Here is a 26521-nt window from a genome sequence, read left to right on the forward strand (position 1 = left end):
GCTTTGCGCCCGACACTCATAAAGAAAGGCACCATTTCACATAAAATAACCAGAGTTGGATTTTGGCCACAATGTTCATCAGCTGTTATTTCACAACAAAACTGCGGACATACTTATGACTTGAAACAACAATATTGGTCACACTAAAACTGGGTTATAACAACATCCACAATGTCACATTAACATCAAATATGTATCTCTCATGAATCTATTCACTGGTGATTTTGGTGAAAACCTGCTTTCTTACAGCTTGAAAAGTGAATCAAATATTTCTGCAAGTGAAATAGAACTCTGTACTATGGAGCAAGGCAAGCATGTCCAAATGACATCCTAGCATACACTATGATACCGTGTACTTGGCTAGGATATATGTTCTGAAAAGTCCACTTGTATATTCTGCTGCTAAGAATGGACAGTACAGCATACAGCACTGACAGTTTCCTTGACTATACAATAATGATGAACCACGTATAATCTACATAATTGTATTTCTAGAAAGACTGACATATAGGAAAAGATGCAGTAAAAGTACTTCAGTGCTGACAGAGTGAAAGGAAGGAAATACATTCATGTCCATACATCTGGTGAAAACAGTAAGGAGTCCATTGGAGGACTGGGAGAACCGAGAGTATTGGTACAACAGGTGGGCCTGGAATAAAGTGGCAGGGTGATATCTCCTACAATTGACCATTCTTGGAGAGTTCTACTTGATGAAATCTATCAATGTCCACAGTTTCCTTTGCAGAAATTTACATGCATCACTGATGGTCTACAATGTTGAATTTCTTGACAAGCAAGGGCAACGAGAGTAACACATTCCATTTCAACAGGAAGAAATGTATGCCTCCTGTCAGAAGTTATTTACAGTTTGAATAATTATATATATACACATCAATGTTTAGACTTACAAGTATTCACAGTAGGGTTTCAAGAAGGAATACATATAACACCCCATAGCCTACATACACAGACCACTGACAGGAGCATTGGGACACTACTCTACATGCTGCTGGTGCCAGGACAGTTGCAGTTTGGAAGAAAAATTTTCCTTACATCTGTACATCCTTCTCCTCTACAACAATCTTCCTGTGTGGGTTGTACATGATAAGAAAACATTCTGAAGATTCAGTTGTGACTGCACTGTTCATGACAGCTCAGTCACATGACTGAATGTCTGAAGTCATGAGCCTTTCGCAGTAGACTCTAGGAATCCTGCTAGAACCAATGTGGATGTAACATACCATCTCTTTAGTAGCAATGTGTTTGTTGGTTGCTGTCGTTCACATTGATTCCAGTGAAACAACAGGAGGTATGGATATTCTAAACCATTGCCAATATGAGATAACCCCAGACAGAATGCAGCACTACACATTGCTTTTGTGCACAACACAATCATAGAGGAATTTGGTTTACTATGAAGAGGAATAAAAGCGCATCACAATCTTCCATCAATGTTTAATTGCTTTTTTCAACTCTGACAAGTTGTGCCGCGGAAAGAGTAACAAAACAATGTGTACTACCTTAATGCCTCCTGTCACCTTCAACTCTCAGGTCTTCCACTTGACACTCATGATTATCTTTCTTGCAAACCCATGTAAAATCTCAACATATTCCTTCTCTACCACCAATCTAATCAATAAAAGATGCACAAAACCCCTGTGTCTCTACAGGTTTTCCAAACACAATATTAACAGTTTCACCTTTGTGTGGCCAATTCATCAATCCCAATATTCCAACTCTGTAGCTCTGCCCCTTCAAACCATAAACCAATATATCCACATCAATACAAGTCCATCATTCTTCTCCATGTCTCAAATCCTGCATGATTACATCTTCATATTTGTCACACGCTGACAATCCAACTTCCCCGTTAATAAATTGAGGACAAACACGCGACAATTTGCCTTCACAGATATCTCCTCGGAGCCTCAGTCTAGCCATATCCTATGGTAGTCATTGGCACCAAAGCCAGCATTACACTTGGGGCACTTCCGTTGCCGTGTTTCATAGCGAGTCTTGATACAGGTGAAGCAGAAGACGTGGAAGCACTTGGTAAGCACAACGTCCTTGCGACCTTTCTTGCAGCACGGACACGTCAATTGCTCCTGGAACAGTAGAAGGTATTTAGAGTACATGTATATCATTCAATGCTTACGTCTATTCAGCTCAAAATGAACGTATTCACACCATTCACTCACAAGGCTGGTCAGCAGCGCTCAAATTAAACAGAGGCCATAAGGCTAATGGCCGTGATACCCCTCTGAACTGAAGAGTTCAAGGCCACTACTGGTCATGATCCTTTGGGTGTTAACTACCGTAGAAAATCTAATGCTGATAAGTCAGATGACAAAAACCTAACTTTAACCGTCTTTGCATAGATCTACATAATGGCATAAATATGTTTTTCTTCTGGAATGTGATCTGAAATGTTGTATCTACATTTCTCAACAATTTTCATTAAGTATATCAATGAATTTAATGTACATTTAATCTTATATCACATAATCAAACAACATTGGTAACTTTTGTTGCCAGGCAAAGAAAAGTCCATCACATCAATGTCGGTGAAAGTCAAAACATATTTTTAGGTAAATGAATTTTGGCTTTTATGCCCCCTAACTGGCCCTGATGCCCCCTCTGAATATCTGTGAGTCAAGGGCAAATTGGCCATGGCCTAAATCAAATGGAATTTAACTCTTTATGTGCCATGTTTGCATGCCTGACTCAGTGGACAGCATGCCAACTTTGCATATTCTGCTCAAACTCACAAACCCGCCCAAACCGATCGATAAATCGCCAAATGCCACAGTACAATGCTGCCCCCCCAAGGAAAAACGCAGTATCTAACATTTTTGGCGATTTTCACTTTTTTGCATAAATATAGTCAGTGGGCAATCCTTCTTCATATGACATATTCAGATTTTTGAAAAAATGTTTAGAAAGCCACTTTTCCGTAACTGCCAAACGCAGTATCTACACTCAACTTGCACTTTCCCCAAGGAAAAACGCAGTATCTACATGATGAATATTTCCCCAAGGAAAAACGCAGTATCTACAAAGCTAGTCTTAATTACCAGACACTGTTATTTATATATGTGAATACTTTGCCGGTTGTTCTGTAATTTGAACGTAAATTACTTTCTTTAGATATACTTGCTCAATAATAAGACATAATGTTCAAAATATCTAACCGAAACAATACTGATTAGTAAATATTTTGATGAGATCGTGATCCTAATATAAAACACAGTGTGTGATTAAGACTAACCGAGTGCACATTAAACAATACAACACAACACTGACAGCTTGCAGCTAGCTGCACTGATGCTGTGCAGCAGTCAGCACAGGGCCCGGCTAGTCAGCATACAGTGGGAGTGTGTACTTGGAATAAAACAAAATGTTGTTGTGGGGAAGGTGAGCCTAGCCCTCAAGAAAAATTTATCTGCAGATAATGAGTAAGTTATTCAAAGCTATTTCAATATTGAAAGAATAAAGCTGATTGTTTGTCACACGAAGCGAAGTAAACACAAATGCATGTTTGTCACACAAAGCGAGGTAAACACAAATGCATACATTTGTGTTTACTTCGCTTCGTGTGATAAACGATCCGCTTTATTCTTTCATATTCTACCTCAATGATGAACATTATCCGTACTACAACTTGTTGTGAAGTAACTTTGTTAGACCCAGACCCTTGTCAAAATTCCTCAGGCTCCGAATCCGAAAGTTTCTTCGAAAGGCAATAGATCTATTTGTGTTGTATCGGATAAACGTCAGGTTATGTAACATGTTACACCCTCCCTTAGGTCTAAGTCTAAGTCTTTTAGACTTGTCTAGACAGTAGGCTATGCCTAACGTTTGAGTCTTGCGTCTCTTTTCTAATGTTAGACTTAACGTTAATCAGAACTTTCAGGGTCCGTATTCCGAAAGTCTAAAGAAAGATCTAGTGTAGGACTTGAATAGGCCTACTCTAGGGCAGGCCTGTAGTAAGAAGTCTAAAACTTAACCACTTTTTAGAATCCTAAGTCTAGTGAAGTGTCAATGTTCAATTATCTACTCCATACCATACTTATGTCTTAAAATTACAGAGTTGACAATACTATAGATTAGGGTCCATGGGAAAAATAGGTACCCACGGTAAATGGACGAAATAGAGAAAGTTAAGAATAAGTTGTATTTTAATTCTTATCGGATCTAGACAGTGTCTAGACCCTAACTGGTTAGTGAGACTGGGTTGCGTAAAATGCATGCATGATCCCATGCTGCATGCTACATAACTTACAACGAATACAAGTAAAAAAAGTTACATTACAAATTTACATGACGTTAAACTTAGGTTCAATCCAGAAGGAATAGGCCTAGAGAGCGGATGTCACTTCATTCTAGACCGGTTCTAGATGTATTTTTTTTTTCTAATCAAAGAGTCCTGGCTCGTGTAGGGCTTAAACCTTCTGCAGTTCTAACGTTAGGCTATTTTTTTTTTTTTTTCTGTGAGCATCGTGCATGTAACTATAGCCTGAGGCGGTAGACTCGTGTAGCCTGCTACGTAGCCAGCCTAGAATAAACGATATAAAAACTAGACCTAGTCTAGATCGATCTAGGTCCAGACATCCGATTTAGATTTATTTTGGTCTAGACAGACTGTAACCTAGACTGTACAGATCTAGATCTAGTATTATAGATGCTAGTTAGCGGCTAGGCCATGTAGCATCACATTACAGCCCTGGCAAGCTTCATATTAAACACGTATCGACGTAACGTTAGGCCTACAGCAAGATCGGTCTGGGATACACTTTTAAGCAAAACGTTCCAAGAACGATCTGTTATTTAATAATCTTATGAAGCCTACTCTGTAATCAGGGCATAAATGGGGGGGGGGGGGGGGATGGAGGATGCATCCCCCAGGGCCAGAGAATACTTGAACAATGATGTATACATGCATACATAATTATGGCAGAAGATTAATCCAAGTCATTCCGCTGTAGATACTGCGTTTTTCCTTGGGGAAATTCGTTCCATTGTAGATACTGCGTTTTTCCTTGGGGAAATCAGTCAATTGCGTGGGGTTTCCCCAAAGTATCTACATTTTCATCAATAACTGAAAAACAAAACAAAAACACAAAATGATATTTTCCAGGAAAATTGGTAGCTAGATAGACTAAAATTCCACAATGAAGGAATTTTTCAAAAGAGTATATTTTCCAGGGGCTTTGGCAAAAAGATAAAATGGTGAATATCTCGGTTGTTTAGAAATGGAGCTGGATGTAGATACTGCGTTTTTCCTTGGGGGGGGGGGCAGAATGAAAGTGTTTGTCGCGATTCCGTTCCTCTCACATGTAGCTTGCATCTTATGTAATGATTCACCAGCAAGCAGTGTTCCCTACTGGATTTACGTGTAAATTCTAAGTTTCTGTCACTATTTTGTGTGCATAAGTCATGCATTTACAGTAATGTAGCTACTGTAATGGGTCATTTGAAAGAAAACCAATCATAGATTTGTCATTTTGGCATTTTCTCTACAACTTTGCCCACTACATGCCCAGGTTTTCACAGAAATGTATAAACGTTACATCGATTTAAAAAACAGAATGTTAAAAACAGAATGTTTTCTCAAAGCACAACAGCGTTGGTGTCTCAGAATAATGGCACACAGGGGGTTTCCACCATGGCACATAAAGAGTTATGGCCTGCAGGTCAGTGTTAGGGAAATTTATGTACCAAATTCAGACTTTTGGCTAGATTGAGTATTGTTTCTTGGCCAAGTTTGCTGAACATTTACAAACATACTTACAACCTGATGCAGGGTACCAGTATACCAAAGTGTGAAGAATGAATGCTAACCTTTAATGTTCGGACCTCTTCAGCCAGAACTTCATCAGCACTGCTGGCAAGCTCCATCCGTTTGTATCTTTCTACTTTCCTCTTAAGACTCACACACTCTTCCTACATAGGCAGAAGAAAGAAAGAGAGAGGTGTGTTTGCTTAAACTCCATTTTGATACTATCTATATATGCAAAATTTTTTGTGGTTTCATTTTCATGAATTTAGCGAATAGGGTTTCAACCATGAGAAAAATAGGTGAAAATGTTGACCAAAACTCCGAACAAAAATTTGCCCCACATGCAGAGTCTCCAAGTGAGGAACAGTGGTAAAGCCCTGATGCAATCATCACTACTTTACTGAGAGATTTGATCTCATTTCAGCAATGCAAGTAACAAAATGGCTTCTTTGAGAAGTCACACCATCATTTGAACATTTGTGTTATATATATAATATGTTTTTGCTTTACTTGAATAATTAATAAATTCATTAATACACATACTTTTTAATATTTCATGTCCGAATACTGCTTATGTGAGAAAGACCCTCTGGAGAAAGGAAGTTTACTCACAGGGTTCCTTTTCTAAGATTATCACAGCCATCACACATGAAATGCTATGCAAGGCAATAATCATGAATGTTGGCAAGGTCCAGGTAGGCACTGATGAACAGACAAACTAAGAATATGAGTAACCAGCTTGACAAATGCCTTGATGGTGATTCAATTATGATTTCAAGAGAGATGGAAGCTAAATATATACAATATAACACTCCTCAGCTGTATCTTAGGCCTATAGGACTGCACCTTAATCACAGCCATCATCATAACATACAATCAAGAACACATGTAAAAGTGCATGAAATACCTGTGCTCTCCTGAACTTGTGGTTTTCTGCCTCCACAGCTGTGGATTTCTCCTTGACCAACTTCTGAAGTGCCTCTGTTGTCCCATCAATCTTGTCAAGTTTGAGTTTCAGATCCGCAGCTTGCTGGGATACATCAATGGCCTGAGTACGTGAACCAAAGAAGAAAGGAATGGATCGTGATAAAAATAACTAGAATTTAGTACTGAAGAAAAATAATTATTCCTTGAATTCATTTAATACAATAAAATCATTATTTTTTGAATTCATTCAATAGAATATCTACCATTTGTGTAGTGAAGCATAACAATCTTGTGAGTTTGGAATTGATGGATAGTAGATACAATGTATCTTTAATACGGTCTCTTGAATGACTGAATCTGTTACATGTGTATACCAGATATTATTCAAACCGACCCCTGTCCCTGGCACACAGCATTCTTTCTCACTCACCCTACAGGTTATACAGCATTTCAGTTTGAGGACATGTTAGTCCTCACATTTCGGATGCCACAATGCTTTGCTACCATGCTTGGCATGAAGTGTGATTATACTGATATAAATGGATACATAGCACAGATAAATTCTGCCATCATGAAGAGGGCTTTCCAAAGGGTAGCTACCTTTCGTTTGTGCATCTCCATGGCCTGCTGACGAAGAGTCAACTCTTTCTCCACAGTACTCAGTGTGCTCTGTAAGATTCTCTCCTTCTCCTCAAGTTTCCGTACCACCTGATTCTGGGCATCCACCTGAGTCTGAAGCGTCCCCACCTGGTCAGCCAACACGTCCTTCTCTTCTCTCAGTAGCTTGTGGATCTGGTTGGACTTAATCCTCTGTACATACAAGTTTGAAGGTAAAATTCCATACACATAATGAGTGGTAAAGATCACTTACGAAGCAACATTAATCACATCATCCTGGAACAGAGTATCATTTATAGCGAAATGAAAGATTTATCAAAAGTTAACCTTGTTTACCCAAGATATGACCAAGAATTGAACAATCAATTTTTCTTGTCTATCACTACAATAATGAGGTTGGTACAATACTCCTAGTATTTCCTGTTCGCAATACTTCATATTTCTCTCGGACAAGGAGGTCAAGTCAAGTTTGGACTACAGGATATTAGTTGATGTCCTTTTTGCTATAAAAACTTGCTGAAACTAATGGAAATGATTGAGAGAAACAATGGGAATGATATATGTGACCCGCTCCAACAAAAGTATCCTAAAGTCGCTGATGGCTGAGCCGAGAAAATCGAGTTTGAAGTCACATCATCAAAATTGGTCAGAACAATCAGATTTCTGTTTTTGGCATAATTTTGTGCCTTATGTTTTGTCTATCATCTGCCAAAATTTCGAAGCTAAATGATCAAAGGAAAGGCAAGAAATCAGCATTTTTCTGTGCCATGATTTTCCGACTTTCAACGTAACAGAAACGTGTTCGAAAATTTGGATTTAGTGCCGCAGCTAGACTCCACCCCTAGCAACGAGGGAGTGATCTTATTGGTCAGTGCGTGGCACCTGGTTACTGACTGGTCGTGCGTAGACCGCTGGGGCTAAGTTTGAATGAATATCGCGGAGGTCAAAGCGGTGAAAACTGTTTCGCCTCCCCCTGATTATGATAGCTTCGGAAGGAAAACTTTGAAGGCGATTTTCTCTAAACTCTGATTTCCTCAACCACTTGACATGCGCTAACAAAGTCATTGATATCTCCGCAAACGAGTACTTTTACGAGTTGTGCTACATACGAAATTAGAGTAGAAGAGTAAGGGAATAATGTCATGCCATTTTCAGAAAATTGTCTTCCCCGACTTTCGGATCCTTTTGTTGTAGCGGGTCACATATATCCTTGCTTTATGAGAGAGAATACAGTGTAGACGATAATGGAATTCTCTATTTCTTCCCTAGTGTGGCAAAAGTCCATGTGAGGGCATGTCCTCTATGTACTCACTTCAGACATGAGTTTGAAGTTGGCGTCATCCTTCTCTCTGAGCTGCTGAAGGAGGCGAGTGTTCATCTCTTGCATGTCCTCAAATGCTTGACCTGTGACATCCATCTCGGACAGTAGAGCCTCCTCCTCCTGATAGGATCACACCAATACCAACATCAGTTGCCATGGTTTCATGACTGACACACAAGGAATTTATTTACTGACATTTCACTTGCCCTTTTGACTCTGATGGCTTGGTACAGAATTCACTTTGCAAATGAGCTTTATACTACAGCTATAAACCAACAGCACTGAATTTTCAAGGCTTTCAAAGAATTCTAAGCTTGAATTTGGACTGTGTGTAAAACCTCCATAAATCTTCCCTTGAGGTTAACCTATAAAAGAGTGTACTGAAAAACGAGGAATGTTCGTGTGTATTTTAATTTTGCGCATTTCGCGAGCGCAAAGATTCGCGAAAAAAAAAATGCACGCGAAAGTTTTTGTCTGCACTGTATGCATTGCACGCCAGTGGCAATTCGCGAAAATTTCATGCCACAAAGGTGGCCATCGGCTCCAATTCGCGAATATATCATGTTCTACAGTATAAGTGGCTTCAGAGCCTCTTAAGATTTTGATCTAAAGTGGTGTGAATAAATCATTGATTTCTGGCTTTGACTGCCATCTACATAACTCTCCCTCTTCACAAACATTCAGTAATTTGTTAGAGCATCTCTCACCTGTTTCTTTTCAGCAAGTTTCTTCTGTAACTGGTGAATGCCTTCTTCCAAGGCCCGAATCTTCCTCAAAGCATCCTCATCTGTCATCTTTCTGCTCTCTAGTCTCTCTCTCTCCTCCAGGTGTCGTATCCTTTTCTGCAGGTCATCAATCTCCATCCTGGCCTTGCGCTCATTGGACATAATCTGGCCAGAGAGGGCAGACTTTCTGTTATCAAGTCACTAATGGGTACTTTATCTTCTATCTCGTACTCACGAATTGCTATCTTTACAAATCACAGTATATACTAGAACAATCTCTCCATGTGTACAACATACTTAATTTTTTTTTCCAATTAATATTTTCATCATATAGTGTGTGTAAGACTAAAAGCGCTTCTTACCATTTAGACTTGTATGAAAACGAGTGCATCACAGAATAATTCTTACTAAGGCAGGTACTGGGTAATCTTAGTTTGGATAACCATTAGAAAAAAAAAAATCCAGCTGTGCCATGATACATCCCTGTGAAATCTGCTAGCTAAACAAGAGGAATTCAAGATATTTAGCTGTATTTCAAAATTTCGCTAGATACTGCCACAAGCATTTGTTGGTAAAAGTCAACATATCTAGGAGAATATGTGTAGAAAGTGGGGAGGAGTCTTTGCTGTATGCAGTCCAACTTAGCAAGAATGTTGCTGACTTGATTATGACAAAGAACACAAATCATTCATGCATGACAAATTGTTTCTTACCCTTTAATAAGGAGACACCGTATCAAAAGCTACTCAGTATTACATGAACACGCTTACCTGTGCCTTGTCTCTCTGCTCTTTCTGCAGACCTTTGTACATATCGAGCAGCAGCTTTAGCTCTTTCTGTCCTTCCTGAGCTTTCCTGTCACAAAATAAAAAAGAGAGAAGAAATGAAACTCACAGTCAAGGCTTTTACTGTCTGAACGAGTCATTGTTAGATTATTGTAAATGGTTTACCCGGATAAGGGAAAGTTGCTATTGGAATCCTGTTATCAAATCATATTTGATCTAAACTACCCTCTATTTACATTGTATGTCTTCATTATCTGTAGTCACTCAATACTCATAGGTCTTAAGTATTCAGTCAATATCGATGGCTAAATTTGTCCTCTCCCACCTAAACCAACCCCTCCCCCCACCCCACCCCCCCAAAAAAAAAAATCTTCAAAACCGACATCACGTAGTTCACTTTACTAAAAACACATCCTGATTGAACAATACATAACGAGAAAAAAAAAAAACAACAACAACAACAAACAATGACTGAGCAGATGCTCTAACAACAAAAACTATTGTAAAGCAAGATATTTTTGCGGGATGAAATTATCGCAAATTGGATCTGATGGCCTTTTGCGTGGCATGAAATTTTCGCAAATTGCCACTGGCATTCAATGTATGCAGTGTGGGCAAGAACTTTCGTGTGCATTTTAATTTTGCGAATCTCGGCTCTTGCGAATTCGCAAAATTAAAATGCACGTAACATTTCTGGTTTTTCAGTATAGCCAGGTGCCCGCACCTCGTCAGGGGCCCGAATACCGTCACCCCGCTTAAAATCATTTTGAGCGCACTGAACAAAAATGTATGCCCGGGACTGTGTTCTGTACGCTTGAAACTTAGCAGGACTACCACAACCAAGCAAACTGTGGTGAAAACCGAACAGTTTTTCGCGAAAATCTGAAATTTTTAATAGGGCTATAGGAATACGTGTTATATGTCACCCGCACGCATCTTTTACGTGTATGTCTATGCGAACATCACTGTCACCCGCACACGTCTTTTACGTGCTAAGTCTATGGGAGAGCGGGTGACGAGTTGCGGGCCCCTTCCTTAGCGCGCAACTTTTTCTCATCGTTCGCGTTCGACGGCGATAGCTGCAAATTTTCAATATCGATCAGTGAACTTGTGATTCCATTGGAATTTTCAGCATTTTTCCTGTATGTGAGTTGGATTTCAAAGAATTTCAGTGGCGAAATGTGATTCAATTATGGGCAAACATTAACTATGACGAGGTGCGGGTCACCCAAGTATACCTCTTTTATACAAGTAGATTCCTAAATATGACTGAAATTCAGAAGAGATATTGTGAGCTCACTTTAGCTGTGCCCTCAGCTCCTTGACAAGGTCAGATTCATTCTTGATGTCTTTCCCACGATCCTCCTTCCCCCGTTCTTTATCCTTCCTTTCATCCCCATGGTGCGCATGATGATGGTGTGTGTGGTCCTCACGTTTGGCTGGCTGATCCTTCTCATGCCCACCCTCCTTCTGGTGCTCTGAGCTACTCTCTCTGCCATTACCACCACTGCTGCCACTCCCACTGGAAGATGCAGCTGATGCAGAAGACCCTCCATTGCTCCCAAGCCCACTGCAGCCCTGGGCATGCTTCTCCACTTCTGTTTTCAGCTGCACTCAAAACACACGGGATAGAAAGGGTGTTTAAGAAAATAAGGCACACAAAATACTTGTCTTTGTGGATTCGTTTTTGTTGAACTTTTCAACAGCTTATCATCACTGAATTCCTTGAATAATAGACGAGACTTACTTTGGCTATTTCCACTTGAGCTTCTTTGAGTTTCCTCCGGTAACGGCTTATTTCTCCCTTCAGCTGTGAGTTGTGACTTTGATAACTGGACACAAGATGGCGCAGTTCACGATTGATGGGCCCTTAAAATAGAGAAGCAGAACAATTATACACACTGATGATGCAGAGTACAAAGGTGTTTGTTACAAGTACATCAAACTGCATGGCAGGAATGACATAGAATTCTAAGGAATTACATTTGGTATCAAGTTGTGCCTCTGTAAGATTTGGTCAATCCTGATTACAGAAGCCTTCAACTTTAGTGACATCACCAACAGAGTGCCATAGACTCCAGTCTGTCTACTTTTTGTTCAGTCAGTATTTATGTCCACTTCTATAACTGATGAACTTACTTTTGCTATAATGATTTCTTTAAATTAGCCATCGGCATTTTCACACCTCTCTAAGTCTCCACATATGCCTGCACTGTAAGCAGTACCTTGGCTTGCTTTTGATGTAGTTCTAGTCAGGATTTCTTACCTGCTTGTTCATTGGCAGCTAAGTTCTGTTCAAATTCTATCCTCAGCATCTCATATTCCTTTTGGACCTGTGCTAGATTGTCTTCCAGCTGCATGACCTCAGTGCGTAGCTTCTTCTGACAGGCAAGTTCATCACTCTAGATGCACAAAGTTGAACAGTACATTTTTCATATATTAGAACTTAATATGTGACTGCTGGGTGACTATAAAATTTGATGCAAAATTCAACTCCGCCTTGCCTCAATATGAACAGAAAATTTCAAGAGATCCTGAAGGTACCTGTAGACAAGTTTGAAGCTCTATTCCCACATAATTCAATGAGATTATACCATAATAAGACTTACAGTACAGTTACTTAGTCTTCTATGCATGTTTCATCTGCAGATTTTATCAATTATTTCAGAATTCATATCAAATGAATGAGCATAATGACATTACAAACACATTTGGAGGCTTAAAGATGACATAATATGCAGGATAGATGTCCTTATTAATGAGTCATCTCACAAACATACTGTCAAAGACATACTACAAAATGCTCTCAGGGGAGTGCAACTGAAGGGAAAAAGTAATGGTTGAAGGTACTAAAGATTAAAGGGCCCTACCTCCATCTGTTCAATCTGTCTCAGGTGAGTGTTCTTAGTCTGCTGCAGTAAAGTCCTGCCATCCTCCGCCTGAGACTTCATTTCTTGAGCCTCCTTGTAGAGAACAGAGAACTGTGACTGCAGGCACTTGTACGTCGCCGTCTCCTTGATCACATGCTCTGGCAGTAGCTTTAGCTGTAAGAGTATTATGGTTAAAATCACAAGCTTATTCATGTGAAGCAAAAAAAAAAAACCCATGAACTACGAGTTCTAAAATGAGCTTCTCCCAAACTATGAATTTCTCAAACAATATTACACATGCAATATCGCTGATGTTTGTATCAGAAATTACTGGCAATGACACAGTGCGAGAGATCACAAAGGATCCTGCGTGTTCCTATATTTTGTGAAGATCATCCAGTATTGACTTTTTATGAATAGTTACATGCTTACAATCCACATTATACATTTGTCAGAAAAAGGAAGCCTTTTACAGTATCAATATACATATGAAAAATAACATGTCTGGTGTACTGTATACGCCAAATATTTCGCAAGATTTTTATTTTCGCGAATTTCGTGAGTCAGCTGCTATTCGCGAAATTAAAAACATGTGAAAATATTGACTCTAATGCCAATGTGAAGTGCGCATATAAATTTCTCTGTTCAGTACAAGACTCCACGATCACAAATTTAACCACTCGCGAAATATTGTCGGGAAGTCCTGATTCGCAAAAATTTAGACTTGCGAAATATATGGCGTATACAGTATTTCACCACAGTATGGCTCCATGTTTTTTTCTTGTAACTATTTATGACTACTCCACCCACAACCTTTCATCCTTATATCATCCTACAGATAATGACTGCATATCATTTATGTGCTTACATCCATTTTGGACTGTTCCAGGTCTTTGACCACATCTTGGTACTTCTCCTGAAGTTTTTCAAGGTCATCCAGCCGACTGGTGGCTAACTCTTTGTTCTCCTGTAGGTCATTCACTATGCTTTGTAGCTGTACGGACCAAGATAAAAATCATTGCTTCAATTACTTAAGTACAGTTTGAATGTGATATGTGTGGGCACACACCTGCTGATGTGGCTGATGCTCACAATGTCAGTAAACCAATAACATATCAAGATGTGTGCGTGTGTATATAGACTGTATGGTCCATTGTATACCAAACATACATGAGAAGCTGGCTGAAGAGACAGAGAAAGATGATGAAATTTAAATCCTGAAATGAACTATTCTGTTGATCACTACTCCAGCATCTTTGGACTAAACCAGCTGAGTTCAAAATCAAGTGAAAGAGGGATCATGATGTGCAAACAACATTTTGAATGCTGCAGAATCTCTGGAATTGTTGTCTCTGATAATGGTACTCAGCTTAGCAGTACACAATTCAAAGGGTACGCTAGACTGTATATTCAATCATATATGATACGAAGAGAATATAAGAGAATTTGACTCATTCTATTTTTTCTAGCATAATGATAAAGCACTTGACTGTACCTCTTTTAGAAATCGGGGGAATAATACTATCCATAACATATGTCCGTAACGAGTCAAAGGAATGTGTATTTTCCATAAAAAATGAAATTTTCTAGAATTCTCTCTGTATCCTTGTCCTGCAGTGACATTAAAAACTGTTGTAGTCTTCTTATCCAGCGATGGCGGCATTGACGCCTTACAAATTCATAATGTATGAATAGACTTTTTGATTTTTTTTCAAACATGACTGATATGTTCTACTAATATTGCTACTACATAATCCACATATTTGGGTGCCCCCCCCCCCCCCCCCCCAGTCTTTGCACTTTACATGCAAACCTAACCCTGTTGGGGAATTGGCCTCTTTTAGGCCTCGTCAGCTTTTGTAGATTCTCTTACACACATGCGTTTTTCTTTATCATTCTCTTCTTTGTACTTTTGTGTACATGCGATGTTATGTCCTACACCTGCCCACCATTTCTACAATTTTAGCATGTGACATGAATCAAACTTGAAAAACTTGAAACTTGTTATCATAGTATACAGCCCAAGACATTGACATCTCTTGTGTATGTCTGCACAACTTTGCATCATTGTGGCAACACAAAAAGCATACAAGAGTGGCAAAGCATTGTAGCCACTACAAAGCAAAGGTGTATGAGAGGTTAGTAGAGTTAACTAAGACAGTACTACAGAATGAATGAAGCTGTAAATATTCTGACTGACCTGTTTAGATGCGAATCCACCTGATCCATCCCCTGAGCCACCAATGAATGTGGCTGTCTTTAGCTTGGTGTAGCTTTCTTCCAGAAGGAGTTCTAGCTTGAAGCCACGCTGCTTGGCCTGATTTAGGTCATACTCTAAATCATCGATCATGTTGTGAGCCTCGGCTAGCTTGGTCTCCATTGACACCAACTTATCACTGTACCCTGTGTACTGCAGTCAACAAAATACACAATGATTTTATTTTCTGTTTCAGTGAGTCAAACATCTTCCAGAATTCTGGAGTATTCTTTGAACTTCAGATCTGCTCTTTTCCGTGCTACTTATGGTGCCACATTATGTGATATGTTTTCATACTTTTCTAAACTTTAATAACAAAAAGTAAGTCAACATTCATAAGATCTACAAGCTGTCCTCTAAATGAGGAAATCATTGAATTCCCCCTGATAAAAAAAAAGAAGCATTTCAAAACTTCTTAAATTCATGTGTTTATCAATGCCATGCATTCAGCTGACATAGTGAAGACCTATTATTACAGCTTCCCTCAGTCATTATTTCATGTCTAGAACATACAATTGCCTTTGAAATATATGAGTACAGTCTTGAAGTATGGAATGTGTGACAAGTTAAATCATATACATTTCAATTTAATCCTATGTCAAGTACAAAGTAGGCGGCATGGTGTGCAGCACTGTAGAATTGGAAACAAACCTTCATGGTGGATTCTTGATGCTGAGTCTGGACTGACTCTATCACATCCTTGAGCCTTTTGTTCTCAGCATAGAGGTCATCATTAATGCTCTTCAACCCCTGCTCTGCATCTGCTTTTAATCAAGAAGTGCACAAAATACACCAAGCATTTAAAGTAATTTCAGCAACTCTGTAATACCACAAGACATCAAAGTTAGGTTTATAGTTAAGCAACTCCTTTCCAGGATTGAGAACATGAATGTTATAAATCAAACACAACATTCTGTGAAATAAAAGCATGAGAGGGGAGGGAAACTAAAACATTTATGAACAAGAATTGGCTTCAAATCCAATCAAAGTACATAAATAATAAGTCTCGTTTCAAGAGTATTTCATGATCTTTACATATTATGGCTCTAATAGTACTTGTATTGCTTTATCAGCTCTATGTGCATATTCCACACATGAGACAAGAGTGATATTCATAAAGGTGCTTGCCAGACTTAAAAGATAAGTCCACCTTATACATGTGGATTGGGTGAATGCAGATATATTAGTAGAACTTATTAGTGAAAGATTGGGGAAAATAGGACGATCAGTTCAAAAGTTGTGAATTTTTCCAAATATCTGTGCAGTCATAGATCACGGCTGGATGAAAAGACTACTACAGTGTATGATGTCATATGCATAGAACAATAAAGAAAATATAAAAGGAGAATTTCACAAAATTCTGTTTTTTTTTTTTTTTTTTTTTTTAAAATAGTGCACATTTCCTTGACTTGTTACTTACGTATGTTAACCCTATAAATAATATTGGGGGGGGGGGGGGGGTCCCTGCTCAAATGGGAGACAATATGTGTGTGTGTGCACAATGGGCACAATGTGCCCCCACCCCGGACCTGGGAAGGGTTAAAACAGCTTGGGCTTAAAAGGATTAAGGGCAATACTTGTAATATCATTCCCCCTGCCTTCTGAAAGAGGCAAATCAAGTGTATTTTTATATGCGGGAAAATAAAAATTTTGAATTTTCTTTATATTTTCTTTACATAGTTCTACACATGTGACATCACAAGCTGTAGTAGTCTTCTCATCCAACATTGTCCGTGTAGAAACTTCAAAAATTTATAACTTTTGAACGGATTGTCCAATTTTCTGCAAACTCTCACTGATGTGTTCTCCTAATATTGCTGCAACAACTCAATCCACATGTCTATGAAGGTGAACTTGTCCTTTAAGAACATGATGTTCATTAATATTTCATGGATGTAGCATTTTATCACCACCATGATGAACAGCAAGCATTAAATACAAAATGGATACCTGTATTGAAACAATCAAATTGACTGATTGTTCCTATAAAACAGGATTTTGTGAGCTCATCAAATGAATGTGTCACTTTTACATGTCTACTTTTCAATAACCAGGTTAGACAATTTGACTGTCACAACAGACCTATTTTGAACATCAAGGGAAATCAAGATATTACCAGCAAAACAGGTTTTAAATTAATAATCATGAACCACATTCCACTAGCATGAAGTTTTACTAAGAAACTAGAAATGTCGCTATGGCGACTGGTGTATGCCTCCGCCATAATGCATGGTTCTCCTAATAGGTCTATAGTACAATGTGTTGACAATGTGTGATGACAGTTTCACACAATTGGCAAAATATTAAAATGACAGGTTTGCCACAAATGTGCTGAATGTTCACTTTCCTAGAACTAGGTTCAATTGGATGAATGATTAAAACATGAGAGTGCAGGTATTCGGGGGAACTGATGATTTTTACTTGACTTTTGACCCTTTTATAAGTTTATGCATTGAGTAATTTTCAAGGTATTGAGAAAAGTATAATTTCAGTATCAAATGGTAAAATAGTATTATCTAAACCTGGCCTTTGACCTTTGACCTTACAGTTCCAAAGATAATCACTGTCAGGTAGAACATGCATAAATATGTAAGTTTCATGATAATACCATGAGTTACTTTTGAGATATGGAGGAAGAAGTGCAATTTAGCACTTTCACTTGACCTTTGACCTTTTGACCTTTGACCTTTTGGCAAGAAACTTCCCACAGAATATATATTGGGTTATACATGCATGTGGATACATCAAGTTAAAAAATCCTTCAGGCATTGCATAAATATAAGGAAAGTAGTGATATTTTGAGGAGTTGACCTTGACCTTTGACCCCCCTGACCTTTGACCCATGACCCCCAACTTCCCTAGATAATCACTGCCCATCGGTACATGCATATATACTAAGTTCCATGAAGATACCTTGAACCATTTGCGAGATATGGAGAAAAACATGAAATTTCAACCTTTTTTTCACAAAATAACCTGTGACCTTTGACCTTTGACCCCGTGACCCTAAAATCCAAACAAAGTATCATCCCCCCAGGATATACCCTCATACCAAGTTTGATGCAAAACCACCTCACTGTTCTTGAGATATCACCAAAAACAAAACGGGACGGACGGACGTACGTACGTACGGACGGACGGACGACCCGAAAACATAATGCCTCCGGCCACTTCGTTGGCGGAGGCATAAAAACAAACAAACTCTCAATAAAACTACTAAAATATCACTCTTGGGGGAAGTAAATTATGCCCAGGAAAAATGTGTTTGCTACAATGTAGCTCTCCTCACACCATTCTTCACTTTTACCTTTTTCAGTCATTTTGAGAAGATCTGATAATAAGGCCAAAGATACTATCGTGGTCTTTGCTGAACAAGGCCAAATTCACAAAGATGTTATGTGATCTCATTTACTGTACTCTCTCTTTTCCGAGCAAATTCCACTTTTCTTATTTGCCATTCTTTGGTTATATCTCCAATGTACAATTTTTATGACAGCGCTTCATTTCACATATATGCTATTCATAACATTATTCAACTTCAGCTGTCATTCAAATCATCAAAACTACACATTCTGTCATCTCCAACAAATTATAGAACAAGACTGACCTGTGTTTTCCATGTTTTTAACAAATGTTTCCTGTTTGCTCTTGAGATCTTCAAATGACTTAAGGAGCCTGGAGACAGCCTCCTTGGAAAACTTGCATCTCTCCTCCAGTCGGATGTCAATCTCATTCTGATCACAACTTGACATCATGGCCAGGAATGATGTGATTTCTTCATTGGCTGAGAAACACAAAGAAAAGGCATACACAATTCTTTAGTCACTAAATGCTGTGCACAATGACTTCATATGTCATCAAAGGTGTATCACAAGAAGTCATTAGACACTAGAAATGTCGCTATGGCGACTGGCATGCCTCCGCCATAATGCATGATTCTCCTAATAGGTCTGTAGTACATGTGGACAATGTGTGATTAGATTTTCACAAAATTGGCAAAATATGAAAATGACACGTTTGTCACAAATGTATTAAATCTTCACCTTCCTTGACCGCTGGAGGTTTAATTGGATGAATGAGAAAGCATGTTGGGGATTTTAGGACGTTTACTTGACTTTGACCCCTTCTTAAGTTTATACATTGAGTAATTTTCAAGGTATGAAGAAAAAGTGCAATTTCTGTATTGAATAGTAAATTGTTACCATTTTCACCTGCCCTTTGACCCTTGACCTTTGACCCTAAACTTCATGAGAGAATCATTGTCAGGCAGAACATGCATAAATATGTACTAAGTTTCAAGATAACTTGAGCCATTTCTGAGATATGGAGGAAGAAGTAAAGATCAGCACTTTCACTTGATCTTTGACCTTTGACATTTTTGGCAAAAAACAAAACAACAACAAAAAACAAAACAAAACAAAACACTTCCCAGAGAATCTCTATTGGGTTAAACATGCATACACCAAGTTTAAAAAGAAAAAAATCCTGCAGGCATTGCATTTTAATGAGGGATATAGTAAAATTTTGAAGTGTTACCCATGACCTTTAACCCTGACCTTTGACCCCATGAACCCAAAATTCCCTAGATAACCACTGCCAGTCAGTACATGCATATGTTCCATGAAGATACCTTGAACCATTTCCAAGATATGGAGATAAAAGTGAAATTTTAACATTTTTACTTGACCTTTTGACCTTTGACCCTAAACTTTCACCAGAGAATCTTAATTGGGTAATATATATGTATACACTAAGTATCAAGAAAATATATCTTCAGACATTGCATAGATATGGGGGAAATAGTGAAATTTTGAGCATTTGACCTTGGCCTTTTTGACCTTTGACCGTGAGCATGTAACCCGAAAGTTGATAGGCACAACTTCACCCCCTAATACACATACATGCCAAGTTTCATGAGGATACCTCAAAAGGTTTTTTAGTTACGCAGTCCACAAAATTCATTGCGGACGGACAGAAGGACGGACGGAAGGACGGACAACCCAAAAACATAATGCCTCTGGCACCACTTCCTGGCGGAGGCATAAAAATTCTGAATATCATCCTTCTAATTCATACTGATTTACAGATGCTACACTACATAGGAATTCACAGATAAAAAAATCATACGTTAGACCAAGATTTAAAATGTCAGGACAAATACATGTAAACACAGCATTGATTAGAAGTCATGAGTTAACAAACTGAATATTTCAATGATGACACTTTCTCCCAAGCAGCTACTTCATCAGCTATGACAAGAACAATAGACTGGCTGGTGTCATGTACAGAAATATCAAGTAACAGCTGTTGACTGTAAAGTAGGACTTGAACAACCACACAAAAACAAAAATCGAAATCTAGCCTGACAACCGCATACTACTGAGAGCTGTACTACAGTGTACTTGAAGGAAATCATTCTAAACATGAATAATGAAATCATACTTTATATACAATGTAGCACTTATCAACAAATATTTGACAAAAATGGAACCAGTGTTCCTGCCACTAGAATGCTTGTTGCTTGCCTTAATGTACCTTTATGTCAAGTGAAATATAGCTTTGTCATCTGATGTGACATTACATTGTAAGATATAATGTTCCCAGCGTCTGAAAGCTTTAAAATATTTCTAAAACCTTTTACAGAGCTACTTTCCTCATGATTCTACTCACTGTAGTCAATGACATCATACAAGAATAGACAGTTACTTAAAATGGTAAGATTCAGGAATACATGTATACTTTCTTTTGTGCACAAAGCATAAAACTACTGAAATGTTCTCATAAATTTTGATACCAAATATTGCTTTATTTTTCATTTTTATACACTGCTTTATTCAAAGATTGTTTTCTATGTAATGAGTTCTCATGCCATATTTACTCCTTAATGAGTATACTTGACACTTTTTGCTTTCTTACAAAATGACTAGCCTCAATTCTTGATCACAACAGAAAGAGAAAAGGCGGAAGTGCTTGAATAGGTTTGCAAAGCTGCAACTGTAGAACTTTGAACCATGCTGACACCTTTTAAGCATTTCTCTCACAAACTGCTCCATGAAAAATTGATAAAAACAGTAACAATTAACACTCTTCAAATTTGAGAATGTAAGTGATGACCTTGTTTAAATGCCATATTGGAAGGAAATGCTGCTGGGTAACCATAAAATTTGAGCAAGAAAGTTAAAATCTCCAGGATTACCTTTCTTTTCTTCCTTTATTCCATCCTTGCTGTCTGAATCAACATCCATCTTCTCCTGTGAGTCATCGGAACCTTCAATCCGAGCATCGGTCTGACTCTCAGTCTTGACCTCTGGTGCTTCAACTTTGACCTCTGTCCCTTCACTTTTCACATCAGGTTCCTGTTTGATGGATGGTTCTGTCTTGATCTCTGGTGAGGGTTCTGGGTCAGGTTTGATTGGAGGAAAGCTAACTATGGGAGGAAAGCTCACTATAGCTGGTTTCACCTCTGGCTCAGGAACAACAAAGCGTGTCAGGAGAATCTTCAAGTCTTCTTCCAGCTGTATTCAGGACATAAAATGAGGGAATGTTAAAGACTTTTTCCACACATGCAGATATAGTGACTCTGGTCATGCTAATGAGACTGCATATCTAATATGGTACATTTAGAAATTGCAGAAGCCAAAAGTCTGTATAAGGAATAATCATCTTTGCCCAACATCTTTGAGTGTACAGATTTCCATGCAAAAAAAAAAAAACACACAAAAAAAAACATGATGGCAAACAATATGACACAACACATGCCTGACTGCAAACTGTGTCCTTGGACAAAAACATAAAAAAGGAAGTTGACAAGAGGCAGGAGTTGTCTAATAGCTACCACATGTTTCTTTTTTTTTTGGTCTTTTTCTTTTTCTCAGTTAGGCAGTCACAGTGTACTGAGTATTAATCAATAGATGCCTTACACTTAGTCACATCAGCAAATTTGTAGCACATTATTCACAATTTCTATTAGGACTATAAAATATAAAGGACCATAGTTTGCATAAGAACAATCATACCTGTGTCCAATATTGATTCATCAATCCAAGGACGTATTCATCTGTGTTCTGCCTTTGCTGGAGCCGCTCTATACGCCCTCTAAGGTCATTTTCTACTCCATTCCGTGACTCCAAGCGTTCAACTAATTTTTTGTTCTGGAATCTCAACACTTTGATGTCCATCTCCTCCTGTGGAAGGAAAGGTTGTATAAAGTAGAAAGAAAATACAAGGTGAATGTATCAGCAACCTCTGATGGTAGAGCATAGAGAGACAAAGTTTCTAACATTGCTAAGAGACATCTTTCTGTCATTATACAGATACACATACATACATAGCTGATTTTTGTCATTATTTCTTTTCCTAGAATCTGCTCATCACAGAATTGTGATAGGTAAGAGGAAGTTTAGGGAGCTGTGTCATTATTCAGCACTCTTCTTTGAACATGAGATGCAGGCTCTGAGTAAAATAAAAACACATCTGATATATTTTCCGCATCTGATGTTGTCTTGACACCGAGGTAACTGCCAGGACTTGCATCATTTCTGTCACTTTATACACTCTACGCCAGCATATTTCAAGTACATTTACACGTGTAGGAAAGATATCTACATCAGTGGATTTGAGAACTCAGCAATATATGGCACACAAACATACACAAAGGATTAGTCCAATAAGCAGCACGGCACAATGGACATTTGTGGATGTTCTATTTGAACAGATGTTATGGAATACTGGCACACCACGATGCACTCTGCACATGCAGTACGTCGGTACACCTCACTGGTGGCCTGTAATGTACCTTAGAAGACTAGGTGAAATGAAGACAGTCTTACCTGTGAGTAGATGGCTCCGATGCTGTATGGCTCTACATGGATCTTTTTCGCAGCAGGTTCCTCCTTACTGGTGGAGGCGCCATCTGAAGGGGAATTGGTTTCACCAATAGTCCTCTTGGTCGCCATAGTGACTGGCTGCTTGCTGTGGAGTTTGATTGGATAATAGAGAATCAACACTCTCAATTCATGAAACACATCTGATCTACACTGAGTGACTGAAATTGTGTGCAAGCCACAGGCCCCAAGTAAAGTCCGGTGAAATAGTTTATACAGAAACATGTCATCTCAAATTCCTCCTCTGGGCTGATGCCACTTGTTCATTCACAGCTTGCATGGTAAAACTGTGCTTGATCCCAATTTACTGCAAGTGTAAATGTGCTGTAAGCCAGGGACTATGGATAATTCTAAGGGATTTGCACTTTTTTTCTTTTTTGTTGAACTTCAGGCAAATAAAATCTAAAACTAATACAATTTGTATCATGCACCTGGTACGTAGGCTACTACATATGCACATAACAAGTATGTTAAAGAGGTGGCAAGAATTTTGTCTCCACCCCTCATACTCCACAGCTTGCCATGTATGTGTGTGTGTGTATCCACATCCATGCATCCCTGCATTTATAAAAGCCAACATTAACACAGGTAGGGTAAAGAGGTATGTTAAACATCAATGGGGGACATCCAGAAATCTTTCTAAAAAAGTGTTAAAATAGTGTGCACAGCATTTTGCTATAACACGTACTTCCCATAGACACCTGCGCGAGTGCACGTACTCGGGACTAGTCTTCAACAAGTTAATTTAGTTACACAGTGACCAATTGGTTATAAAGCAAGCTGCCCATGATTAGATCGACCATAATGCCGTCCAAAATTCGACCACCTGCTGCATGTAGAAACATGTGCTTTTGCGCATATATGGTTGAACCTTGGGCATGAGAGGTTGAGTCTTTTGCTTTAATGCGTGAATGATGCAGCGGTGGGGCCAATTACCTCAGCATAGCACAGAGCTACCAAGTCTCACGCATTCTGCGCGAGACCCACGCATTTAGGGTCCGTCTCACGAATGGCACTCATTTTTCTCATGCATCCGGAGCATAATAGGTCAAAGGATTAACATGATAGTTGCAATTGGAGGTATATATCCCTTTTGTCTTTCAAAATAAGTAAAAAATAGTCACTTAAGTATGCACCAAAGCGCACCATTAAGAGCTAAATATTGAAAAAGCTCCGTATCGTGCTCCTGATCCCCCACTCTGTCGCTTCGCTCCCTCGCTCGTGCACATGTGCCCGCGCCAAGGACACCGAGTCATAAAAATTGCACGCATAAAAATTTTTGGAACTTGGCATCTCTGATAGCATCTTTCGTCCTTCCTTCTTTCCTTTCCTTTATATGATCTTTCTTTTCTTTCTTCCTTTTATCCTCAGAAAGACTTCAATGTCTGACAAATTTTACCATAGATACAACCCTACAGTACACTACCCTAACTTTCTTGCTATTCAAAATGCATGCGCCCTGCGGTGGGGCCCATTTCGTCCAGCATGCATGCAAGCAGTACAATATACAGTGTTATTATATACTGTACTGTTTCTATGTGGGTAACCTTGGCCTACTAGCGGGTAAACTTGGCCCGTCATGACCCCATTGCGAGGGGCAGAGTTTACACATTAATTAGGCCGACTTCACCCACTGGTACACCAGGGCTGCCAACTCTCACCCATTGAGCGTGAGACTCACGCAATTCAACCAATTTTGACTGTCTCACTCTGATGAACGAAATCTCACGCTAAACCCCCAAAATGGAATGTACATGACTACAAAAATAAATATAGGTATCTCTAAATTCTCTGATATTCCGAATATCGATATGCCCAAGCCCAAAATTTTGAGATTTTCCCACGCAGGTGTAAAGCTTAACCAATAATAATCGTTTTCGGTTCGCGTACAAAGACGAGCTATTGGATTACGATTGGTTTACCACGTGAGCGTAGCTTGTACTTTTGGCAAATTACAGTACATATGGCTCTGACGTGTGCTTTACATCGCTTTACATACACTGACTGTGTACGTAGTACGTACATACGGCTGCACAGCAGGCCGATATGCTGCCAGGCGCTAGCCAGGAGGTCGCGCGCTCCGCTCCCTTGCAGTGTCTCACGCCAAACTCTCACTCAAGGTTGGCAGCCCTGTGGTACACTGAAACTGAAACAAAGACCCGATTGTGAGAAATTAAAAGCCATATCTTGTTGTGTGGCCATCATAGACACTCTCTCACTAATCTAGACTCTAACCCCGGTTAGAACCGATTGCTGTTGCAACGTTTATTTCACTTTTTAGATTTACCTATTTTAGTAAATTTAATAAATTTAGGGCCTAGGCCCTAACCGTTTATAGGCATACGTTATTTGTACTGTAGGGTGCAAGTTTAGTTTCACAGTGCAGCATGGGATTGTGCAGTGACAGACAATTTAAGGAATGCCCGACTGAACACACCAGAAACCATTGGCGTTTCATGGCTCTTCTCTTATAAGGTGAAACTTATAAACCCTCCGCTCCAAAGGAGCCCAAATTCTCCGCAAACACATTTTGTTGACAGTCATCCCGACAGGCAGGGGAGCCGGGACGGGAGCGAACCCGATTCATCCACTCCGAGCTCCTCCCCGATCCCCGCCCCGCGCGCGCGCTCCCTTTCAGTACAGAATCCCTCGAAGAACACCACATAAAAAGTAAAACCTTTCACATCCAACACTATGCATAATGCACTAGATCATGACGAATAATCCACAAACAAACATAATCACACAGTGCAATAACATACTTTATACATAATTAACAAAAATATGAGAAAATATACCTCTTGACAATCAATTTCAAGTTTTATCGATCATGTCTCGGTCATCGTCTTCGGTTTCTTTATCACTGTTCCTACAAGCGCTCGGTTTTGTATCCGGGTCAAATGCTATATCGGGGTTGTTTCACGTGACCGACCGCTCAAAGGGCTCAAAGCGGTGGCTCAAAGCCGGTCAAAAGGGTTTGAGGTTTAGATCGGATACACAAGAATAAACTAAAAGTTTGGGCTCTGTCGAATGGCTGGGGCTTTTGTACTGAGTACTTTTGAGTGGTGGAATTCCGCCCCGTCCATGTCAAAACGTCGTCGTTTTGCATTTTCCTTTCCTCTCTTTTTTTTTCTCTCAAAATTTATTTAAACCATTTATTTATTTTTTTTTTTTGCGCTAATAATGCATTACAGTCTCTTCTTTTCGCCAATGCATGCGTACTGCTGGAACCAGAAAATAGACTATAAAAACCTAAGATCAGAGATATAGATAGACAAAATATGTCATGGCAACTTAATAGTTTAGAAAGACAATTCACATATGGATAGAAATATTTCTCTATCTATCTATCCATC

The 26521-nt window shown here is 39.1% G+C and overlaps 1 protein-coding gene across 1 annotated transcript; it reads right to left on the reverse strand.

The window, feature by feature from the left end:
- Positions 1–50: 50 nt before the first annotated feature.
- On the reverse strand, positions 51–26067 carry LOC140228062 (E3 ubiquitin-protein ligase BRE1B-like). Its single transcript, XM_072308468.1, has 19 exons — positions 25964–26067; positions 23112–23253; positions 22299–22466; positions 21479–21797; positions 18890–19066; positions 15934–16043; positions 15226–15435; positions 13894–14019; positions 13026–13199; positions 12422–12557; positions 11903–12024; positions 11456–11763; positions 10141–10225; positions 9353–9535; positions 8637–8765; positions 7307–7516; positions 6687–6827; positions 5842–5943; positions 51–2105 (listed from the first exon to the last, which is right to left on the reverse strand). The coding sequence occupies exons 2-19, from the start codon at positions 23235–23237 to the stop codon at positions 1929–1931; spliced, it is 3003 nt and encodes a 1000-aa protein (XP_072164569.1). The 5' UTR covers positions 23238–23253; positions 25964–26067; the 3' UTR covers positions 51–1928.
- Positions 26068–26521: the final 454 nt, after the last annotated feature.

Source organism: Diadema setosum, chromosome 4 (genome assembly GCF_964275005.1).
Source record: "Diadema setosum chromosome 4, eeDiaSeto1, whole genome shotgun sequence".
In the NCBI taxonomy this organism is placed as follows: domain Eukaryota; kingdom Metazoa; phylum Echinodermata; class Echinoidea; order Diadematoida; family Diadematidae; genus Diadema; species Diadema setosum.

Coding starts and splice junctions, on each gene's coding strand:
- LOC140228062 (XM_072308468.1), bottom strand. CDS start 23,237: ATGGCGACCAAGAGGACTATTGGTGAAACCAATTCCCCTTCAGATGGC. Junction 12,025..12,421: donor AGCTGCCAATGAACAAGCAG/GTAAGAAATCCT, acceptor CTCTATTTTAAG/GGCCCATCAATCGTGAACTG. Junction 11,764..11,902: donor CTCAAGTGGAAATAGCCAAA/GTAAGTCTCGTC, acceptor TTTTGAGTGCAG/CTGAAAACAGAAGTGGAGAA.